Here is a 15,380-nt window from a genome sequence, read left to right as displayed (position 1 = left end):
GTGTGAATTTTTCATATCATTTTTTTATTTTTAACATTTCATTTTAATAACAAAGATATTTTCAAAAATGTATTCGCATGTTGATTAAAAATTGAAATGTGAAAAAATGAAGAAAAAACAAGTTGTTAAACTTAAGATTTTGAATATTAAAAGGAAAATGCTAGTAGTTTTAAAAAATATATTTCAAAAATTTGTGAAACGCTTCTTCGGCTGAAAAAAGTCACTTCAAAATAAATTAAAAATTGCTGTATCTCTACGAAAATTAAACAAAATTTAAAAAACAAACCGGTAATTTAATGAATTTGTTTTATCAGCACCCTCGTCCGAGTGTTGAGGTCCATCTAGCTTTTTTGAATGATTGGCGTGCAAAAACAAAAAAGTGCCAATAAAGAAAAAAGTCCCATTAAAAAGTTGACCCAATGAAAGCATTTTATTTTCGAATGGATTTTCAAAGTTTGATAAAAGAACATTTTTTTATAAAAAAATAATATCACTTATGTTTTCTTTAAAATAAACCACCGATTCATTATTCGAAATATTTGAAGTCAAACACTGTTTTTAAAAATATTTTTATTTTATTCCTAAAAAAAAAAAAAAAAAAAAAAAAAAAAAATTGAAAGACGCAAAAAAAATATTAAAAATTAAAATATAATGACACGTTGTGTTTTCAAAACCACAAAAATGAAGTAGAACATAAATAATAACGTGAAACATTTTTAAAAAGTTATGTAACTTTTAAAAATGTAATCTAAAACATGAATAAATAGTTGTCAATTCAAAGTTCTTTATTTGTGTTATTCTTTCGTTCTCTCAATGGTATAACCTTTGATATTCCATTGCCCACTGTATTTACTGTCTTTTTAGCTCCATTTGCAATTGTTTCAGTAATTTTATATTCTTGATTCACTTCTTTCACTGCGTTCACAACAGATTTCGCAGCTGATGCGAAATAATGACCAATTTTATATCGTTTATTCAAAAATTTAAATTTTGAAGCTTTTGGTATTCTTCCAGATATGAAGTTATTCTCAAAATCTTCTGTGTTCTCCTTCATTGATTCACCTGGTTCTGAAAAATCTTGATTTTCTCGTTGCATTTCTTCGGTAACATCATCTAAAATTGCTGTATCTTGATCCTCACTTTCATCAATACTATATTGAGAATCTGATTTCTCATTTGACGGCTCTTGTAAACTATGTTCAGATAGAAGTTGAGCACAATGTTTATTAATATAATTTATTTTTCCTAAATGATCATACGATAGTCAATTATTGATTATAATAAATTATTTCAATGCATTAAGATAATTTTCACAAGCCATTTGCCAATTCTTTTTCTTCAGGTGATGCATCACGAGTAGACTCCTCAATGAACGAAATGGCATCTTTATATATGCGAATAGCCTCCGATATTTTCATGGCTTTTTCTTCATTTAACCCAGAAATTAACAATTTATCAACATCCTCATTTGATTGAACAATCAAACAAATTATAAAAAATACTATAATTATTAAGAATATATACAAAATGCATTGACAATGATTTTAACCTTCAAATGCAAAATTACAATTCCATTAAATGAAAGCAAACCAACAAAAAAGAGCATTTTTAAAAAAATTATACACAGATCGTTTGGAGAGAATAAATGACAATAAAAATTCCAAACATCAAAGATCAAACAGAAAATAGTTATAAAAGCAGTTTTCGATCATAATTTCTTTCAAAAAATTCTTCAAAACAACTGTCATCACTTTTTCATTTTTCGAAAGGTTTCTGAGAGGAGAATAAACTTATTATATTAAGCTTTTATCAGTTTATTTCAATAATCAACATCCTGTTTATGTTTATATTTAATTTTATATTCTCGACAAAATTGATCAAATGTTGATCGAGTATACCTTTACTCTTGCTCATTTTTAAAACAAAATGGATCAAGATTTACCTCCCGATTGGAAGTCAGCAGTAGATCCAAATACAAAGCGTACATATTGTATGCAATTATTATTTAGAGCTATATTGAGATTTGATTCAATTAATTACTCGAACTTTGACACAAAGATTATCATGTTAAAACAAAGGCTGTATCCTGGGATAAGCCAAAGAAAGAAGAATCGCCAGCGCAGGAACACACCAAAAAAGAAATAATTGAAGAAGAACAGCCTAAGCTTCCTCCAGGCTGGGAAGGTTTGAGATGATCAAGTACAAAAAAGAAATTTTTGTTTTAAAAATATAATTTTGAAGTTAAATTTGATGAAAAAACAAAGAGGAAATATTACGTTAATAAGGCATTACAAAAATCTACCTGGAAATTCCCTACAGAAGATTCAGGAACAAGTTAGAACATATTATTTATATATTTTCGATTCATTTATTTTCTTAATTATTTTTGTTAGAAACATCTAAAAAATCTTCATCCACAACATCATCACCACGGCAAACTCATTCAGCACATCCAGAGCGAGAATCAACTCCCACTACACCTGTCCATTCTTCCACTCCTTCAAAATCCTCCACTCCAACTGTTCTCACAACAACAGATCAAGAGAACAACACCGTTCAATTAGCGGAGCAGATTTCTTCTTCATCTTCTAATTCTAATTCAGTTTCTGATGCTCAGCACACACAGCCAATTGAGGATACAAAATCAACAAACATACAAAGTCCTGCAGTTTTATCTCCAACAGCTCTTCCAGCACAACACCACGTATCTTATGAAACAAGTTTGCCAGGCACTGTATCACTCATTCCAACCGCACTGCCAAGCGAACAAAGAGGTTCAACGGACAGTGACCGCTCAATGTCGATGGGGGGATACAACACACTGCCAACCCCTCAAAGGGCAAGGCATTCTGTCCCACCAGCAGTTGGAAATGGGGCACAAACATTGCGTGTGGGGATGACATCTTCTTCGCTGCTTGCCAGCGGTGGAGGAGTTACAGGAGCGCCTCTGCGAATGCTGCCCCCGAATCTGAAGGCAGAGATCCATTCATTCAAAATTGAGGGGTTTGCAAAGGAGCATTTTGCGAGGCATCAAACTGGATTTCTGTTTCTGAAGAAGGCGATTCCGATTGACGAGCTGATGGCGTTTCAGAAAGACACGCTGTCGAAGCCTCTTTTGCGTGATGTGAAAAGGAACAAGAACATCGCAAAGGATGCGCTGAAGAACTTCGAAGATATCCTGATGTACACAGGACTGAAACAAGGGAAAGAGAAATCAAACTCACAGTCCAATCACTCGACGTCATCATCGGTGCCCGTGGTGACGCTTGGGATGAAGATGGCAGCACAGCGGATTGTGGGAAGGGGTACATCGACACCTGAGCTGAGAGACGAGATATTCCTGCAGCTGTGCAAACAGACGAACCCGACGCCAGCACTCAGACGCGTCCTACAAGGGAAAAGAGAGGAAGGGAAAGAGAAAGAGAAAGAGGAGAAGGAGAAGGAGAGAGAAAAACGACTGAAGGAAGAGAGAGAACAGATGGATGCGATTGAGCGTGGCTGGCAGCTGATGATTCTGTGCTGTGACTCATTCTCTCCAACACGCGATTTGGAAAAGACGCTTCTATCACATCTGGACAAGGCAATGGAAAACGGGGATGATTTGGGAGGAGACGAGAAGAGCAAGCAGGCAGAGGCAGCAGCAGCAGCTGAGGCAGACGCAGAGCAGCAAGCGCAGTCATCATCGACATCTCCTTCTTCTTCCTCTGCTGATAAAGGTGCAAAGAAGATGTTTGAGAAAGGGCGGGAAGAGGAGTTGACGAACCATCTGACCAAAGTGAGTGTTCTTGCACAGTATGCGCTGAACAGACTGCAGAACACGACTCTGTTTGGAGGCGAAGGCAAAGGAAGAGGGCGAGACAAAGTGAGCGACGAGCGGGTGAGCGAACTGACCGACATCACATCAACAAAACGGGTCTTTTCGTGCTCCCTGAACGAAATCCTCCTCCGCCAGCAAACACAACACTTCGTTTACTCTGCTCCTCCGCCATCGTCTTCCTCTTCCTCTTCGTCTTTGTCTGCATCTGCGTCTGCATCGCTGAAACCTTCCTCGTCTCCCTCTTCGTCAGAAGCCATCCGCGTGCTGACACCTGAAGAGAGAGACGAAATCCTGTCTGCCATCAGCGTCAAGAGCGAGGCAGACATTCCTGTGCCAATTGTGTGCGTGTACTTGGCAATACGGCTGATGAGCGTGAATGGGCTGCAGTGCGAAGGCGTGTTCCGAAAGTGCATCACCATCGATGAGACAGAGCAGTCCGTCAACCAAATCAACAAGGGACTCTACACTCTCCAGTCACAGAACCCGCATCTGTATGCTGTGCTGCTGAAGACATGGCTGAAGAGGCTGACTGATCCGCTGATTCCCTTCACGCTGTACCAGTCTGCTCTATCAGTAGCATCTGAGCAGGCTGCGTGTGTGAACTTTGTGGAGACAGCCATTCCAGAGACAAACCGAATTCTGCTGAAGTATCTCTGCCGCTTTTTGCGAGTGATTGCGAATCCAGCGAATGTCGATGCGAACAGAATGAACGGCTCCAACTTGGCGCTTATCTTTGCCCCGACGCTGATTCGGATGGACACAGACAACCCGGCACAGGCAGTGAAGAACTTGAAGATGGAGATCCAGTTTGTGTTCAACTTGATTCTGGCGCTGTTCCCAACCCCCGAAGAAGAGAAGCTGTTTGCAGACGCGGATACGTTTGTGTGTGCGCGCTGTGGAGAGCAGCTGACACCTGGGATACTGGCACTGTTTGGGGCTGATGGGAAGTAAAGCGGGAGGGAAGTGGAGGAGATGAGAGAGGAAGGGGGAAGAAGAGAGAGAGAGAGAGAGAGGAAGAGAAAGGGAAAGAGGGAGGAGGAAATGGGGTGAAGGAGAAGGGATGGAAGAGAATATTTAAAATAAATCATAAAAAGAGAAAGAGAAATTATGAAAATGTGAATTGGACTTTATGCAAAAGTTTAAGAAAAGAAATTAATTCCACTATTTTTGCTTGTGAAGATAAATGAATGGAAATCCTTTTAATTGATTGATCCTTTTTGATATGAATGACGTTGCCTTTGAACATGTGAAATATTAAGAAGGAATGCTTCACTATTATGTTAAAGAATAAAGGCTATGTTTGATGATAGAATTAATTTGTTTGTAAAAAAGAGTTTAACATCAAACAACCTTTTATTCTTTAACGATGAATGAAAGAGTTCAAGAGAGAAATAAAGGAGCATTTATAAACTGTAACCTGTAAATTTTGGAAAGCTGTTGAAAATATCCATTCACATTTTTACACCTCTACACACAACATCACTTAGTCTCATCAACCACACGTACACACACACTCACAATCACCCCCGAATGCATTCTGTCACTCACACCCACTCAACAGCACTGGCACAACAGCTGACATTTGAAGAGCTCTGGAAAAGAGTTAAACTTTATGAGCATTTTGAATGCTGTGACATTGTTGCATGAAGGGACTTAAGTTTTATCTTTTTTTGCTGCCCAAATTCTTGTGAGAAACAAACAAGCCCTTCTTTTTTTTATCTAACTTTTTGGGTGACATTTTAAGATTTTGGTTACTTGAAGATTAAAGTATTGATTTTTCTGTCAGTCATTTTTCTATTTTTTTGATTTTTAACTTTCTTTTTTGATATTTTAACTTTTTTTATTCACATCCAATGATTATTCCATCATTTTGTGTTTTCAGAATTGCATTTGTGCCCGGCATTAGTTGCTGGGCCTCAGCGTTTTATGTCATATCCACTTCGAATACACAACACACATTGCAATTCTGAACAAGTTCTCGTTCGGAGAGATTGAAAATCTTGTTTTTTAAATCTCATCGAAAAAATAGAAATGGAAAGCAAGAAGAAAATGAAAAAAAGGCGTTAGGGCAATCAATATAAAAAAGCAATTTTCCGTAGAAATTAAAGAACATTATGAAAAGACCATTCAGATCAACATATGATTATAAAATTGAAATATTCTTTCAATTGTAATGTGTAGCGAAACTGACTTTCAAACAAACTTCACATAAAATTTAATAATCATAATTAGGAAAAAAACATACAAAAAATTTTTATGAATCATTTCATCTACAAACAAGAAAGACATCACATAAACAATACTTTACCATTCAATCCAATTAATTAAAATAAAACTAGTCAAAATTCAATTCAAAAAGATTATAAATTGGAGAACAATTAAATAAACAGTTACAGGCAATTAAAACTTTATCATAAACATATTCGAAAACTGAAATTACAAAAACACAATGCAATCTTTCAAATGCATAAAAATAACCATCTATTCAGACATTCATCTAAAACCGCTTCATTTCAGCTTCTTTTCTGGCACGCACTCTCAGCTCCTTCACGACATCACTGAAACTCCAAGCAAAACGATGAAGTTCTTCTTTCGATGGAAAAGAGAAGGAAAATAAGCGAAAACAAAATGGACAAAGATTCTTTCGAAGTTTACCTTTCTGTTTTGGCGAAGAATCAGACGAAGGATCAGAAGAACACTCGGAAGATGAGGGAGAATACAAATGAGAATATGACTTAGATTCATGAAGATGACGAGCATGTGAATGAAGATGAGAAAGCTTTGTAAAAGAACGACTTTGCGACCGATAATCATCATATTTTGAATGGGATGAATATCCAAATGAAGAATCATTAAGATCTTCGAAATGATATTTCTTTTCACGTGAGTTTTGCTTATTTTTTCCTGTTTTATCTGCAAATGACATGTCCGTCTTCTGTGATTCCACCACAACACACATACGAAACAGATACAAATTGCTTCCAACAAGTTCAAAACTGCTTTCGCTTTTCTCTTCCTCTTTCTTTCTTTCGTAACTTTCACTTGTCTCATCTTCATCCTGTTGTTCCATTCCTTTTGTCCATCTTCTTTCTTTGTGTGCCAACATAGCTCTCCTCTTCTCTTCATCTTCTTTGAGTCTTTTGTCTTCCCCTTCTCCATCAACCACTTCAAACCAGTCAACATATCTCAGATTGATTATCCTTTTGAATGGATGCATTCGGTGTGCTGGCTCAAGAGACAGCACAATCAACGCATCATTGCACAGAACAAGCTTTGTTGCCTCAGCAAAACCATTTTCATTTGCATATTCTTCTTTCATTGACAGTCTGAGTTTCCTTTTCCTTTCTCTTTTGGCAAGCTTTTTGTGCAGTGAATGAGGAATTGCAAAAGTGTTAGAAAAAGTTGGGCGTGTGATTGTTGTTGAGAGGTGTGGATGAGGTGTTATTGATGAAAAAAGAGGTGTTGTTTGCGGAGTGTTAAGCGACAATGGAGATAAAGTTGTTGATGAATTGCTTGGAGTGCACGCAGTTGGAGATGTTGCTATAGCAGTTGAATTAGTTAACATTGTATTAGTTGTGGCTGCATTAGTATTTGATGGTATAGTTGTTGATGAAATAGTTGTTGATGCTTGTGATGGTAGAGAATATGCATCAGGCGATGACTGCAGAGTGACTCTCATGTTCTCTTCTCTTGGAGACGTGTTTCTTGATCGAGGAGGTGTGGGTGGAATGACAACAGAACGAGGTGTTGTGCTCTGCGAATAGCTGTGGAACGTATTCATTGAATGAGCATCTGATATCGCATCTATTTTTTGAAGCTGAGAATTTTGTGTGTTCTTGTTTTGAGAGGAAGGAGCAAAAGGAGAAGGAAGAACTGACTTGAAGCCAGTTGGACGAGGAGGAGGGGTGATCGAACGACGGCGCAGAGAAGCAGAAGAAAGGAAAGCAGAATGCTTTGAAAACAGATCAGTTGAATGATTTGGAGTGTTTGTGAATGAAGAAGATGGACTAAATGAAGCATTTGCTGAAGAAGAAGAAGAAGAAAATGAATTTTGCGCCTGGTTCAATTTCAATGGAGGAACTTTTTGAGATCTCCTCAGTTTGACAGACGACACTGCTGAGTCAAAAGGAATTGAAGAAGAAGAAGAAGAAGAAGAAGAAGAAGAAGAAGAAGAAGAAGAAGAAGAAGAAGAAGATGATGATGATGATGATGATGAAGTGGGAGGAGGAGGTGGTGGAATAGTATTGTTGGAAGTTGTCTTTGATGTCATTGTGTCTGCAGAAGATGGTTGTCGTGAATGAAAAGGAGAGCTGTTTGGAGAAGTATGTGTGGATGAAAGTTTGAGAGGCTGAAAATGCGACTGAGGAGAAATAGCTCTTTTTGGAATGTTTGACTGAAAAGAGGGTGATGTTGCATTTTGAGGGATGCAATCGGAAGAAGAAGAAGGATAAGAAAGAGGAGGAGAAGGAGAAAGTGAACGCAATAAAGAAGAAGAATTTGAAGAATTTGAAGAAGAAGAAGAAGAATGCGATGATGAAGTGTATTGAGGAGACAGAGAGGGCCCTTGATATGTTGAAGAAGAAAGTGCAGCTGTGTTGTGGAACAGATGAATTGGAGAAGCAGAACGAGACATTCTGTGAGAAGAAGAAAAAAATGAAGAAGAAGAAGAAGAAGAAGAAGAAGAAGAAGAGGAGGAGGAGGAAGAGGAAGAGGAAGAAGAAGAAACAGAAGAGAAAAGTTCAGTTGGCGAAGGCTGACGGAATGGAGATTTGTTTCTGGTGTCTCTCGTTCGAGGAAGAGGGCTCTGAAACTGAATGCTTCGAAGAGAAGAAGGAGAAGGAGAAGGAGATGAAGAAGAGACAGACGAAGGAGAAGTTGTTGTTGTAGATGATGAAGATGATGAAGATGATAAAGAAGGAGAAGGAGAAGATGTTGTTGTTGCAGAAGCAGAAGAAGCAGAATTTGTTGCAACTATCGAAGCTGAAGACAAAGAGGAAAAAGAAGAAACAGAGGCAGATGAGTCAATTGCTGATGATTGAGGAGGAAGAGAAGAGGAAGAAGATTTTGTTGGAGAAAGGGCTGTTCTGAATGAGTTGGTGTTAAACAGCTTTGAGTGGAATGAGGAAGGCGAAGGAGAGGACGTTGAAGAGGAAGAGGAAGAGGAAGAGGAAGAGACTGATGAGGAAGAAGAGGAAGATGGTGCTGGAATGAAAATCGTGGTGGAAGATGGCTTCAGAACTGTAGCATTATTTGCAGAGAATGAGAAAGACGAAGACAGAGAAAGATTGCTTGAAGACTGTTTTATGCTGCTTTTTGGAGCAAAAGCATCAGACATCTGAGAAGCAGGGGAAAGAGGAGAAGGAGGTGAATAAGAAAGCGACTGGGGAGGCGCACTCAAATCGACAAAGTATCGTTTAATTGGTCCCTTCGAGGCAGAAGACGAAGAAATGGAGGAGGTGTTTAGCTGTTCCTCTGAAAGATCAGCGAAAAGAGAGCTTTCTGAGGAAGAAGAGGCAGGCGAAGAAGCCAAAGGGAAAGAAGAAGAGAGAGAAGGAACTGCTGCCTGCTGAATGTTTGATGAGAATGAAACAGATGGAATGACATAAAGCGACTCAGGGGATGCTGCATTTGCTGTTGACACACTCATTTTGGATGTGTTGTGCTCAAAAGAAGGGAAAAAGGATGTTTTCAAAGGTTTGAATGAAGTGAATTGTGAGTTTTCCAGTTGAGACTGACTTTGATTTGGTTGCAATGAAAAAGAAGAGTTCTTTTTGCCTGGCGTGTTTTCAGATAGAATTTTGATGTATTTTTGTTTAGTTTTTGATTTGTGTGTTGAAAGAGATGACAAGATGATTCTGCTAATTTCTTCCGCTTTTATTTCATCCTGAATATCCACTGAAACTGGCTCATCATCAGACAAATATTCGTCTTCTTTTTCTTTAGTTATTCGTTTTCCATCCTTTTCCTTCCTTTTTTCTTCACTTTCTTTTGCCAAACCAAAACTTTTAGAAGACTCTGCACTTAATGAAATAAAATCAGATTCGCCTTTAAAATCATTTTTAGCTTTTCTTCCATAAACATCAGCCTTTTTCTCTTTTAGAGCATTCTTCTTGTGTGGAAGCACAGACAATGCTTCAACATTCTCATCTTCGCTTCCTCTGTCTGAAAGAGTGACTGCAGATGACGATGTGATCGAGATGATTGTGATGTCTGTCTCGGACAAAGGATACTCCAACTGACATTTTTCTGCTTCCCTCTCTTTTTTCTTCGATTTTTTGGATAAATCTTTTTTGCAACCATCTTTTTTCCCTTTCACTTTTATTTTTTGCACCAAGCGTGAAATATTGTCATCAAATTCATCAATTTCTTTAGGTGAAACTTGTTGAAAACCAGAATTTTTCCTGCGGAGTTCTTTTGAATCTTTTTTATTCTCTTTTGAATAATCCGAGTCATATGCCTCTTTTTCGTGCTGATGTTTTCTTTTGTTGTGGTGCTTCAAATTGGAGTTGTGCTGTTTTGTTGGAATTGGAATAAAAATTGCACTTTTGCTTTCTTTGAGACCTTTTTTGCTTTTTTGATGTTTTTCATTTTTTGATTTTTTATCTTTCTTTTTGTCTTTTCTATCTTTTGCTTCTTCTTCTTTATCTTCTTTCTCTTTCTCTTTCTCTTTCTCTTCTTCTTTATCTTTATCTTCTTTCTCCTCTTTTTCATTCTTCTCTTTATCTTTATCTTTATCTTTTTCTTTTTCTTTTTCTTTCTCCTTCTCTCCCTCCACCAGCTCCACCCCGATGCTCTTCTTCAGTGCTGCTAAGAGATCCACCTCGTCACATTCCTCTTCCACATCTGCCATCTGCTCCACACACACATCCACCACCACTCCTCTCGCTGGCGCCAACACAACATTCCTCTGTCCTGAACTGAGTGGATATTCACTGATCAATGCAATCAGCTTCCTTTTTGCCTCGTTCCGCTGGATGGCTTCTCTCACTTCGTCACTCACCCGCGAGAATGTGGCACACGCCATTTCCAACCCCATCACCTCATCTTCTGAAGTGCTGATGGTGACTGACGATGCCATCGGAGAGGAAAGCAAAAGAAGAGACGAAGGCAAAGATTGCGATGGAAGCCCATCTGATGTTATTTGTGGATATTGTTTCGTTTGAGATGCCTTCAATTTGCCATCAAAAGAATTCTCAATGCGATTGGCAGATTTGACTCCGTTATTCATTTCTTCATTTTTTGAAGACTCATCCTGCACATGCGTGATAATTGCACGTATCAAAGGCACATACATCGACAGACGGTTGAGTGGAAGCTGCAGCATCTCTTCGAATGTCAAAATGGATGATAAAACATCTTCTCCCCGCTCTTCTTCCTCTTCTTCGCGCTGTCTGTTAATCTTCTCCAGCATTTCATGTAATTTCTCTCGAAATCTCTCAATTTCTGAGTTGTCTATTCCTTTTTTGCGACACTCGCCTTCCCATTCCTTTTCCCACTCTTTCTCCATTGATTTCTCATGTTCTCTTCTTTCCTGCTTTTTCTTGCTCTTCTCTTTGATCTTCCTCTTCTCCTTGTTCCACACCTCTTCCTCCCCTTTCTTCACCACTTCTCTGAAGACAGCTGACCCTCCTCTCCACTTCGCCAGTATCTCCCTCCTCTTCGGCTGCTCCAATGCAAACGGCAGGACAATCTTCATCTGCTGCGAAAAAGCAGACAAAATGGCACTCAATCCGACTCCATTTCGTGTCTGAATGACATCTCTCAGCTGAACAAGGAAGGATTTGTGGACGCCCAACACAGATGTTAGTGAATTGAAGACAGAGCGGATGTCTTCTTCAGTCAGAACATCAGAAAGAAGAGAGGACGATTCAGCAGCTGAACGAGGAGTCAGCGTGGGAGATGGAGGTGCCTGTGGAGCAGATGCCATCAACCTTGGCGAAGAAGCTCTAGACGAACAGGACACATTTCCACTGAATGGAACATATTCATCACTTGAATAATCCATTGGAGATGCAATTATATCATCTGATGGAGATGTCATCTTCTGATTTTCTTTCTTTTCTGGCGCCTTTGAAAACTTTGAGCGAAACGAAGATGTCATTTTGCCTTTTTTCTTTAGCTGTTCAAACGACTGCAGCAAAGGACGATAGAAGAAGGTCTCAATGTTCTTCAGCTGCTCAACATAGTTCTCTTCGTTCTGCAGAAGTGACTGCATCGACTGATACTTCAGCTGCGCTGCTGTTGGCGGTGGGAAAAGTGGATGCGATGAGAAAGTGAATGAAGAATGTGCTGAAGAAAAAGGAGAGAAAAGTGAAAGAGAAGAGCGAAGGGCAGAAGAAGGAGTAAATGATGAAGAGGAAAAGGGGTCAGAGGATGAAGGCAACTCAGAAAGAAATGAAGAAGACGAGGAAGATGATGAAAATGCTTCACAGGCAGAAGAACGCTCATGGCGTGCAAGTGTCTGATCCAACACATCCACAAGAACAACTAAGTCATCATCGTCTTCTTCTTCTTCCTCCTCCTCCTCTTCTTCCTCTTCATCATCATCCATTACTTCCACCCCGTCCTCATCTTCTTCACTTGGCTGGTCACTTATAACTCCTTCATCTGTTTTTGACATGTTGTCATTTCCTTCTTTTTCTCTTTTCCCTTTCATGTTTTTCGTTCTCATCTTCTTCCCTCTCTCTTTCTTTGTGTATTTGCTGTTTTGTTCCTGCATCGCATCAAAGCCAATCTGCTGTTCTCTGTTCATTTTGCATTCATTCACTGCCTTCTGTACAGCCTCCTTCATCTGTAAACAACTGTCTTCCTCTTCAAACAGCAGCCGAATCGTTGCCGAATGTCGGAATTTCCGTTCTGCTCCCCGCGGAAGATGAGACAAATGAGGGAATTTTGTGGCAGAATCGACAAAAGTAGGGTCGATGAAAGAAGGTAAGTCGAGTGTGATTGTCAGGCAGAATTTGGAGCGGAAGACCGAAGATGGCAGACGAGAAACGTGTGCTTCAGAAGCATTGGCTGTTGGCGAGGCAGACGCAAAAGCAGAAGAGAAGAGAGGCAGCTGAAGAGTCGGAACTTCCACAGGCTTCAGCTGAGGAGAAGGTGTTTGGGGAGAAATGGATGAATGCGAAGGAGGGGACAGAGAAGGAGAACGCGAATGAGAGCTGGAGAAGCCGGAGCGGTTGGGCTGACGCGGAGAAGGAGAAGAGAAAGTGGGAGAGGCAGAGACGAGGGAAGAGACAGAAGACGGAGGAAGAGGAGAGAAGGGAGTGTTTGACGAGATACCAGTTGGGCAGAGGGGTTGGGGAGAAACAGAAAGGTGTCTGTCTGAATTGTCACAGGGAGACACATCTGTGCTGCGAGGCTGGGGAGAAATGGAAGCAGAGTTCGGTCTGCTGGATGTGTTATTGCTCTGTCTCTGTCTCTGCCCATTCATCTCTTCGTTGACAAGAACGAAGTCTGTCTGGTTGTCGTCGATGAGCACAACAGTCTTCACAAACTGCAATGGAAAGATACATTCAAACGTCTGCCACACAAACGAAGACGCATCTGAAGCAGAAGAAGACGCAATGTGTTGGTCCTTCGCCTTCTTCGTTTTGAGCTCTCGTTTCAGTCGAATCACATTCTCTCTCTTTTTCTTGCTGTATCTGTTCAGCATCAGCGCATCGTTGAACACAACCACATTTGCTGCCAGTTCTGATCTGTACACAATTTGTCTGCTGTCTGAATGATTTGTTGAGAAAGAGGCTGTTGTTGGTGTTGGCGAGCCCGACACACGCGACGATGGCTGGCTGGACGGAGAAACTGCTCTTCTTTCACCAGATCGATTGTTCACATTTGTTGTCATGTTGTCTTTCTCTCCATTTCTACTTCTTGAATGCTTTCTCGAGGAAGTGATGTTGTATTCAAAATCAGATGGATAATCAGACACTCCATTCACCCCTTGTCTCTTATTATTGTTTTGTAGTTCGCTTTCTCCAAACGAGGAATCTGAAGAAAAGCTTTTCTGTGTTTGTGGCTGTAATCCTGCATTCTTTTGAGTTGCTTGCTGACTCACTTTCGCAAAAGCTGATGATTCTGTGATTGTAATGTCATTTCCTGCAAAATGCTTCTTCTCTCCATCTTCCTCATGAGAATTCTGTTCGTGTGCCTCCTTCTCCTTCGCTCTACCCCTCTTTTTCGTGCTCACTTTGCAGAATGTCTCCAGCCTCTCAATCATCACCTCTGCCACACATTCATCCAGACACCGTCTGCTTGGCGCAATCAAACTGCCAGCAATCTCCTCTCCCCGCTGCATCTCCCTCGTAATCTCCACCACACGCACTTTCTCATCCTGCTCCTGCTTCGAATGGTCAATCGACGCTGTCACTTGCCGAATCCGACTCAAAGCATCACGAAGCTCTTCTTCCTCTCTCTTCTCATCCTCTGCACACATGTTGCGCTGGTACACTTTTATCAGCCTCTCCTGCTTTCTCACTTCCCTCTCGATCTTCGCATTCATTTTCTCTTCTTCGGTTGGTCTGTTCGGAATGTTTTCTCTTTCAGACTCAGATTCATCTGCTCCATCTTTTGATGCTTGATATTGTGAATGCTCTGCTTCAAATGTTGATTCTTCAATCTCTCCCTTATCTTCTTCTTCATCCTTTTTTTCTTCTTCTCTTGCCCTTTCCTTTTCTGCCAGCAGCTCCTTTTCTCTTGCTTCGTATGTCTGTATCAGCTTCTCCAGATGCAGCTGGTATCGAACCACGTGTTGAACAGGATATGCGAGATATGTGCTCAGATCAAACTTGTACATCGGCAGCATCGCCTGCGTCTGGCTCAGAAACTCGCGAAAATGCTTGTTTGTTTTGATGTGCCGGTTGAGAAACTCGTTTGCCTGTGGCTGGGATGAAACATAAGGAGAGTACTGAGTGAGCAGATGCGAAATGGCAGAGAACACTTTGCCAACGCTGTTCAGCTGCTCGTTGCTGGCTGGCAGACGAGGCACAGGAAGGAGTAGTGGAGGAGGAGGAACAGGAACAGCAGAGGAAGAAGAAGAAGAAGAAGAAGAAGAAGAAGATGATGATGATGATGATGATGAATCTGTTGAGACTTGTTGCATTTGCATGTTTGAAGCTGACAAAGATTTGCGAGCAGCGCACTCGACATATTCGCGTGCTGCCTTCAGAAGCCTCTCTTCTTCCTTCTTCTTTTCCATCTCGTTTTTCTGGTTGAATTCGACGCAGTTCTGAAGTGAACGGAGCAGATGCGTTGTGATGTCTCTCAGAACAGACACGTTGCGGAAAAGAACACGCAAATCACGAGGTGTCAAGGAAAAGTGATCCATCGAGCGAACAAGAGGCATCTTGTAATACTGAAACAAAACAAACAGAAAGAAAAGGCGAAAAATACATAACATTTTTTAATCAAAGGATAACAATAAAATTTAAAAAAAAGCCATAAGTCTCAGAAAAATAAGAAAATAAAATAATTCGTCAAAAGAAAAAAGTGTCCTCAATAGCAGTGAAAAGTTTCGAATAAATTTCACAAAATTCCTCGAAGGAGCATTTGCATACAATAATCAGAT

The 15,380-nt window shown here is 40.0% G+C and overlaps 3 protein-coding genes across 3 annotated transcripts; 1 reads left to right on the top strand and 2 right to left on the bottom strand.

The window, feature by feature from the left end:
- Nucleotides 1–775: 775 nt before the first annotated feature.
- On the bottom strand, nt 776–1,418 carry MONOS_17816 (uncharacterized protein; the record flags this gene model as incomplete). The annotated part of the gene is made up of 2 exons (XM_067870773.1): nt 776–1,245; nt 1,319–1,418. 2 exons carry the CDS (start codon nt 1,416–1,418, stop codon nt 776–778), a joined length of 570 nt encoding a protein of 189 aa, XP_067724777.1.
- A 484-nt stretch (nt 1,419–1,902) lies between these two features.
- On the top strand, nt 1,903–5,806 carry MONOS_4724 (putative rho GTPase-activating protein 39). The gene is made up of 4 exons (XM_067874819.1): nt 1,903–1,990; nt 2,059–2,184; nt 2,242–2,334; nt 2,394–5,806. The coding sequence occupies exons 1-4, from the start codon at nt 1,927–1,929 to the stop codon at nt 4,766–4,768; spliced, it is 2,658 nt and encodes an 885-aa protein (XP_067724776.1). The 5' UTR covers nt 1,903–1,926; the 3' UTR covers nt 4,769–5,806.
- Nucleotides 5,807–6,314: 508 nt separating this feature from the next.
- On the bottom strand, nt 6,315–14,962 carry MONOS_4725 (putative RhoGEF domain; the record flags this gene model as incomplete). The annotated part of the gene is made up of 3 exons (XM_067874820.1): nt 6,315–8,451; nt 8,629–14,905; nt 14,956–14,962. The coding sequence occupies 3 exons, from the start codon at nt 14,960–14,962 to the stop codon at nt 6,315–6,317; spliced, it is 8,421 nt and encodes a 2,806-aa protein (XP_067724775.1).
- Nucleotides 14,963–15,380: the final 418 nt, after the last annotated feature.

This window comes from Monocercomonoides exilis (genome assembly GCF_001643675.1).
Source record: "Monocercomonoides exilis strain PA203 chromosome Unknown scaffold32-1190040, whole genome shotgun sequence".
Lineage (NCBI taxonomy): Eukaryota > Preaxostyla > Oxymonadida > Polymastigidae > Monocercomonoides > Monocercomonoides exilis.
The sequence above is the reverse complement of the archived record's forward strand: the minus strand, read 5'-3'. Positions and strand labels throughout refer to the sequence as shown.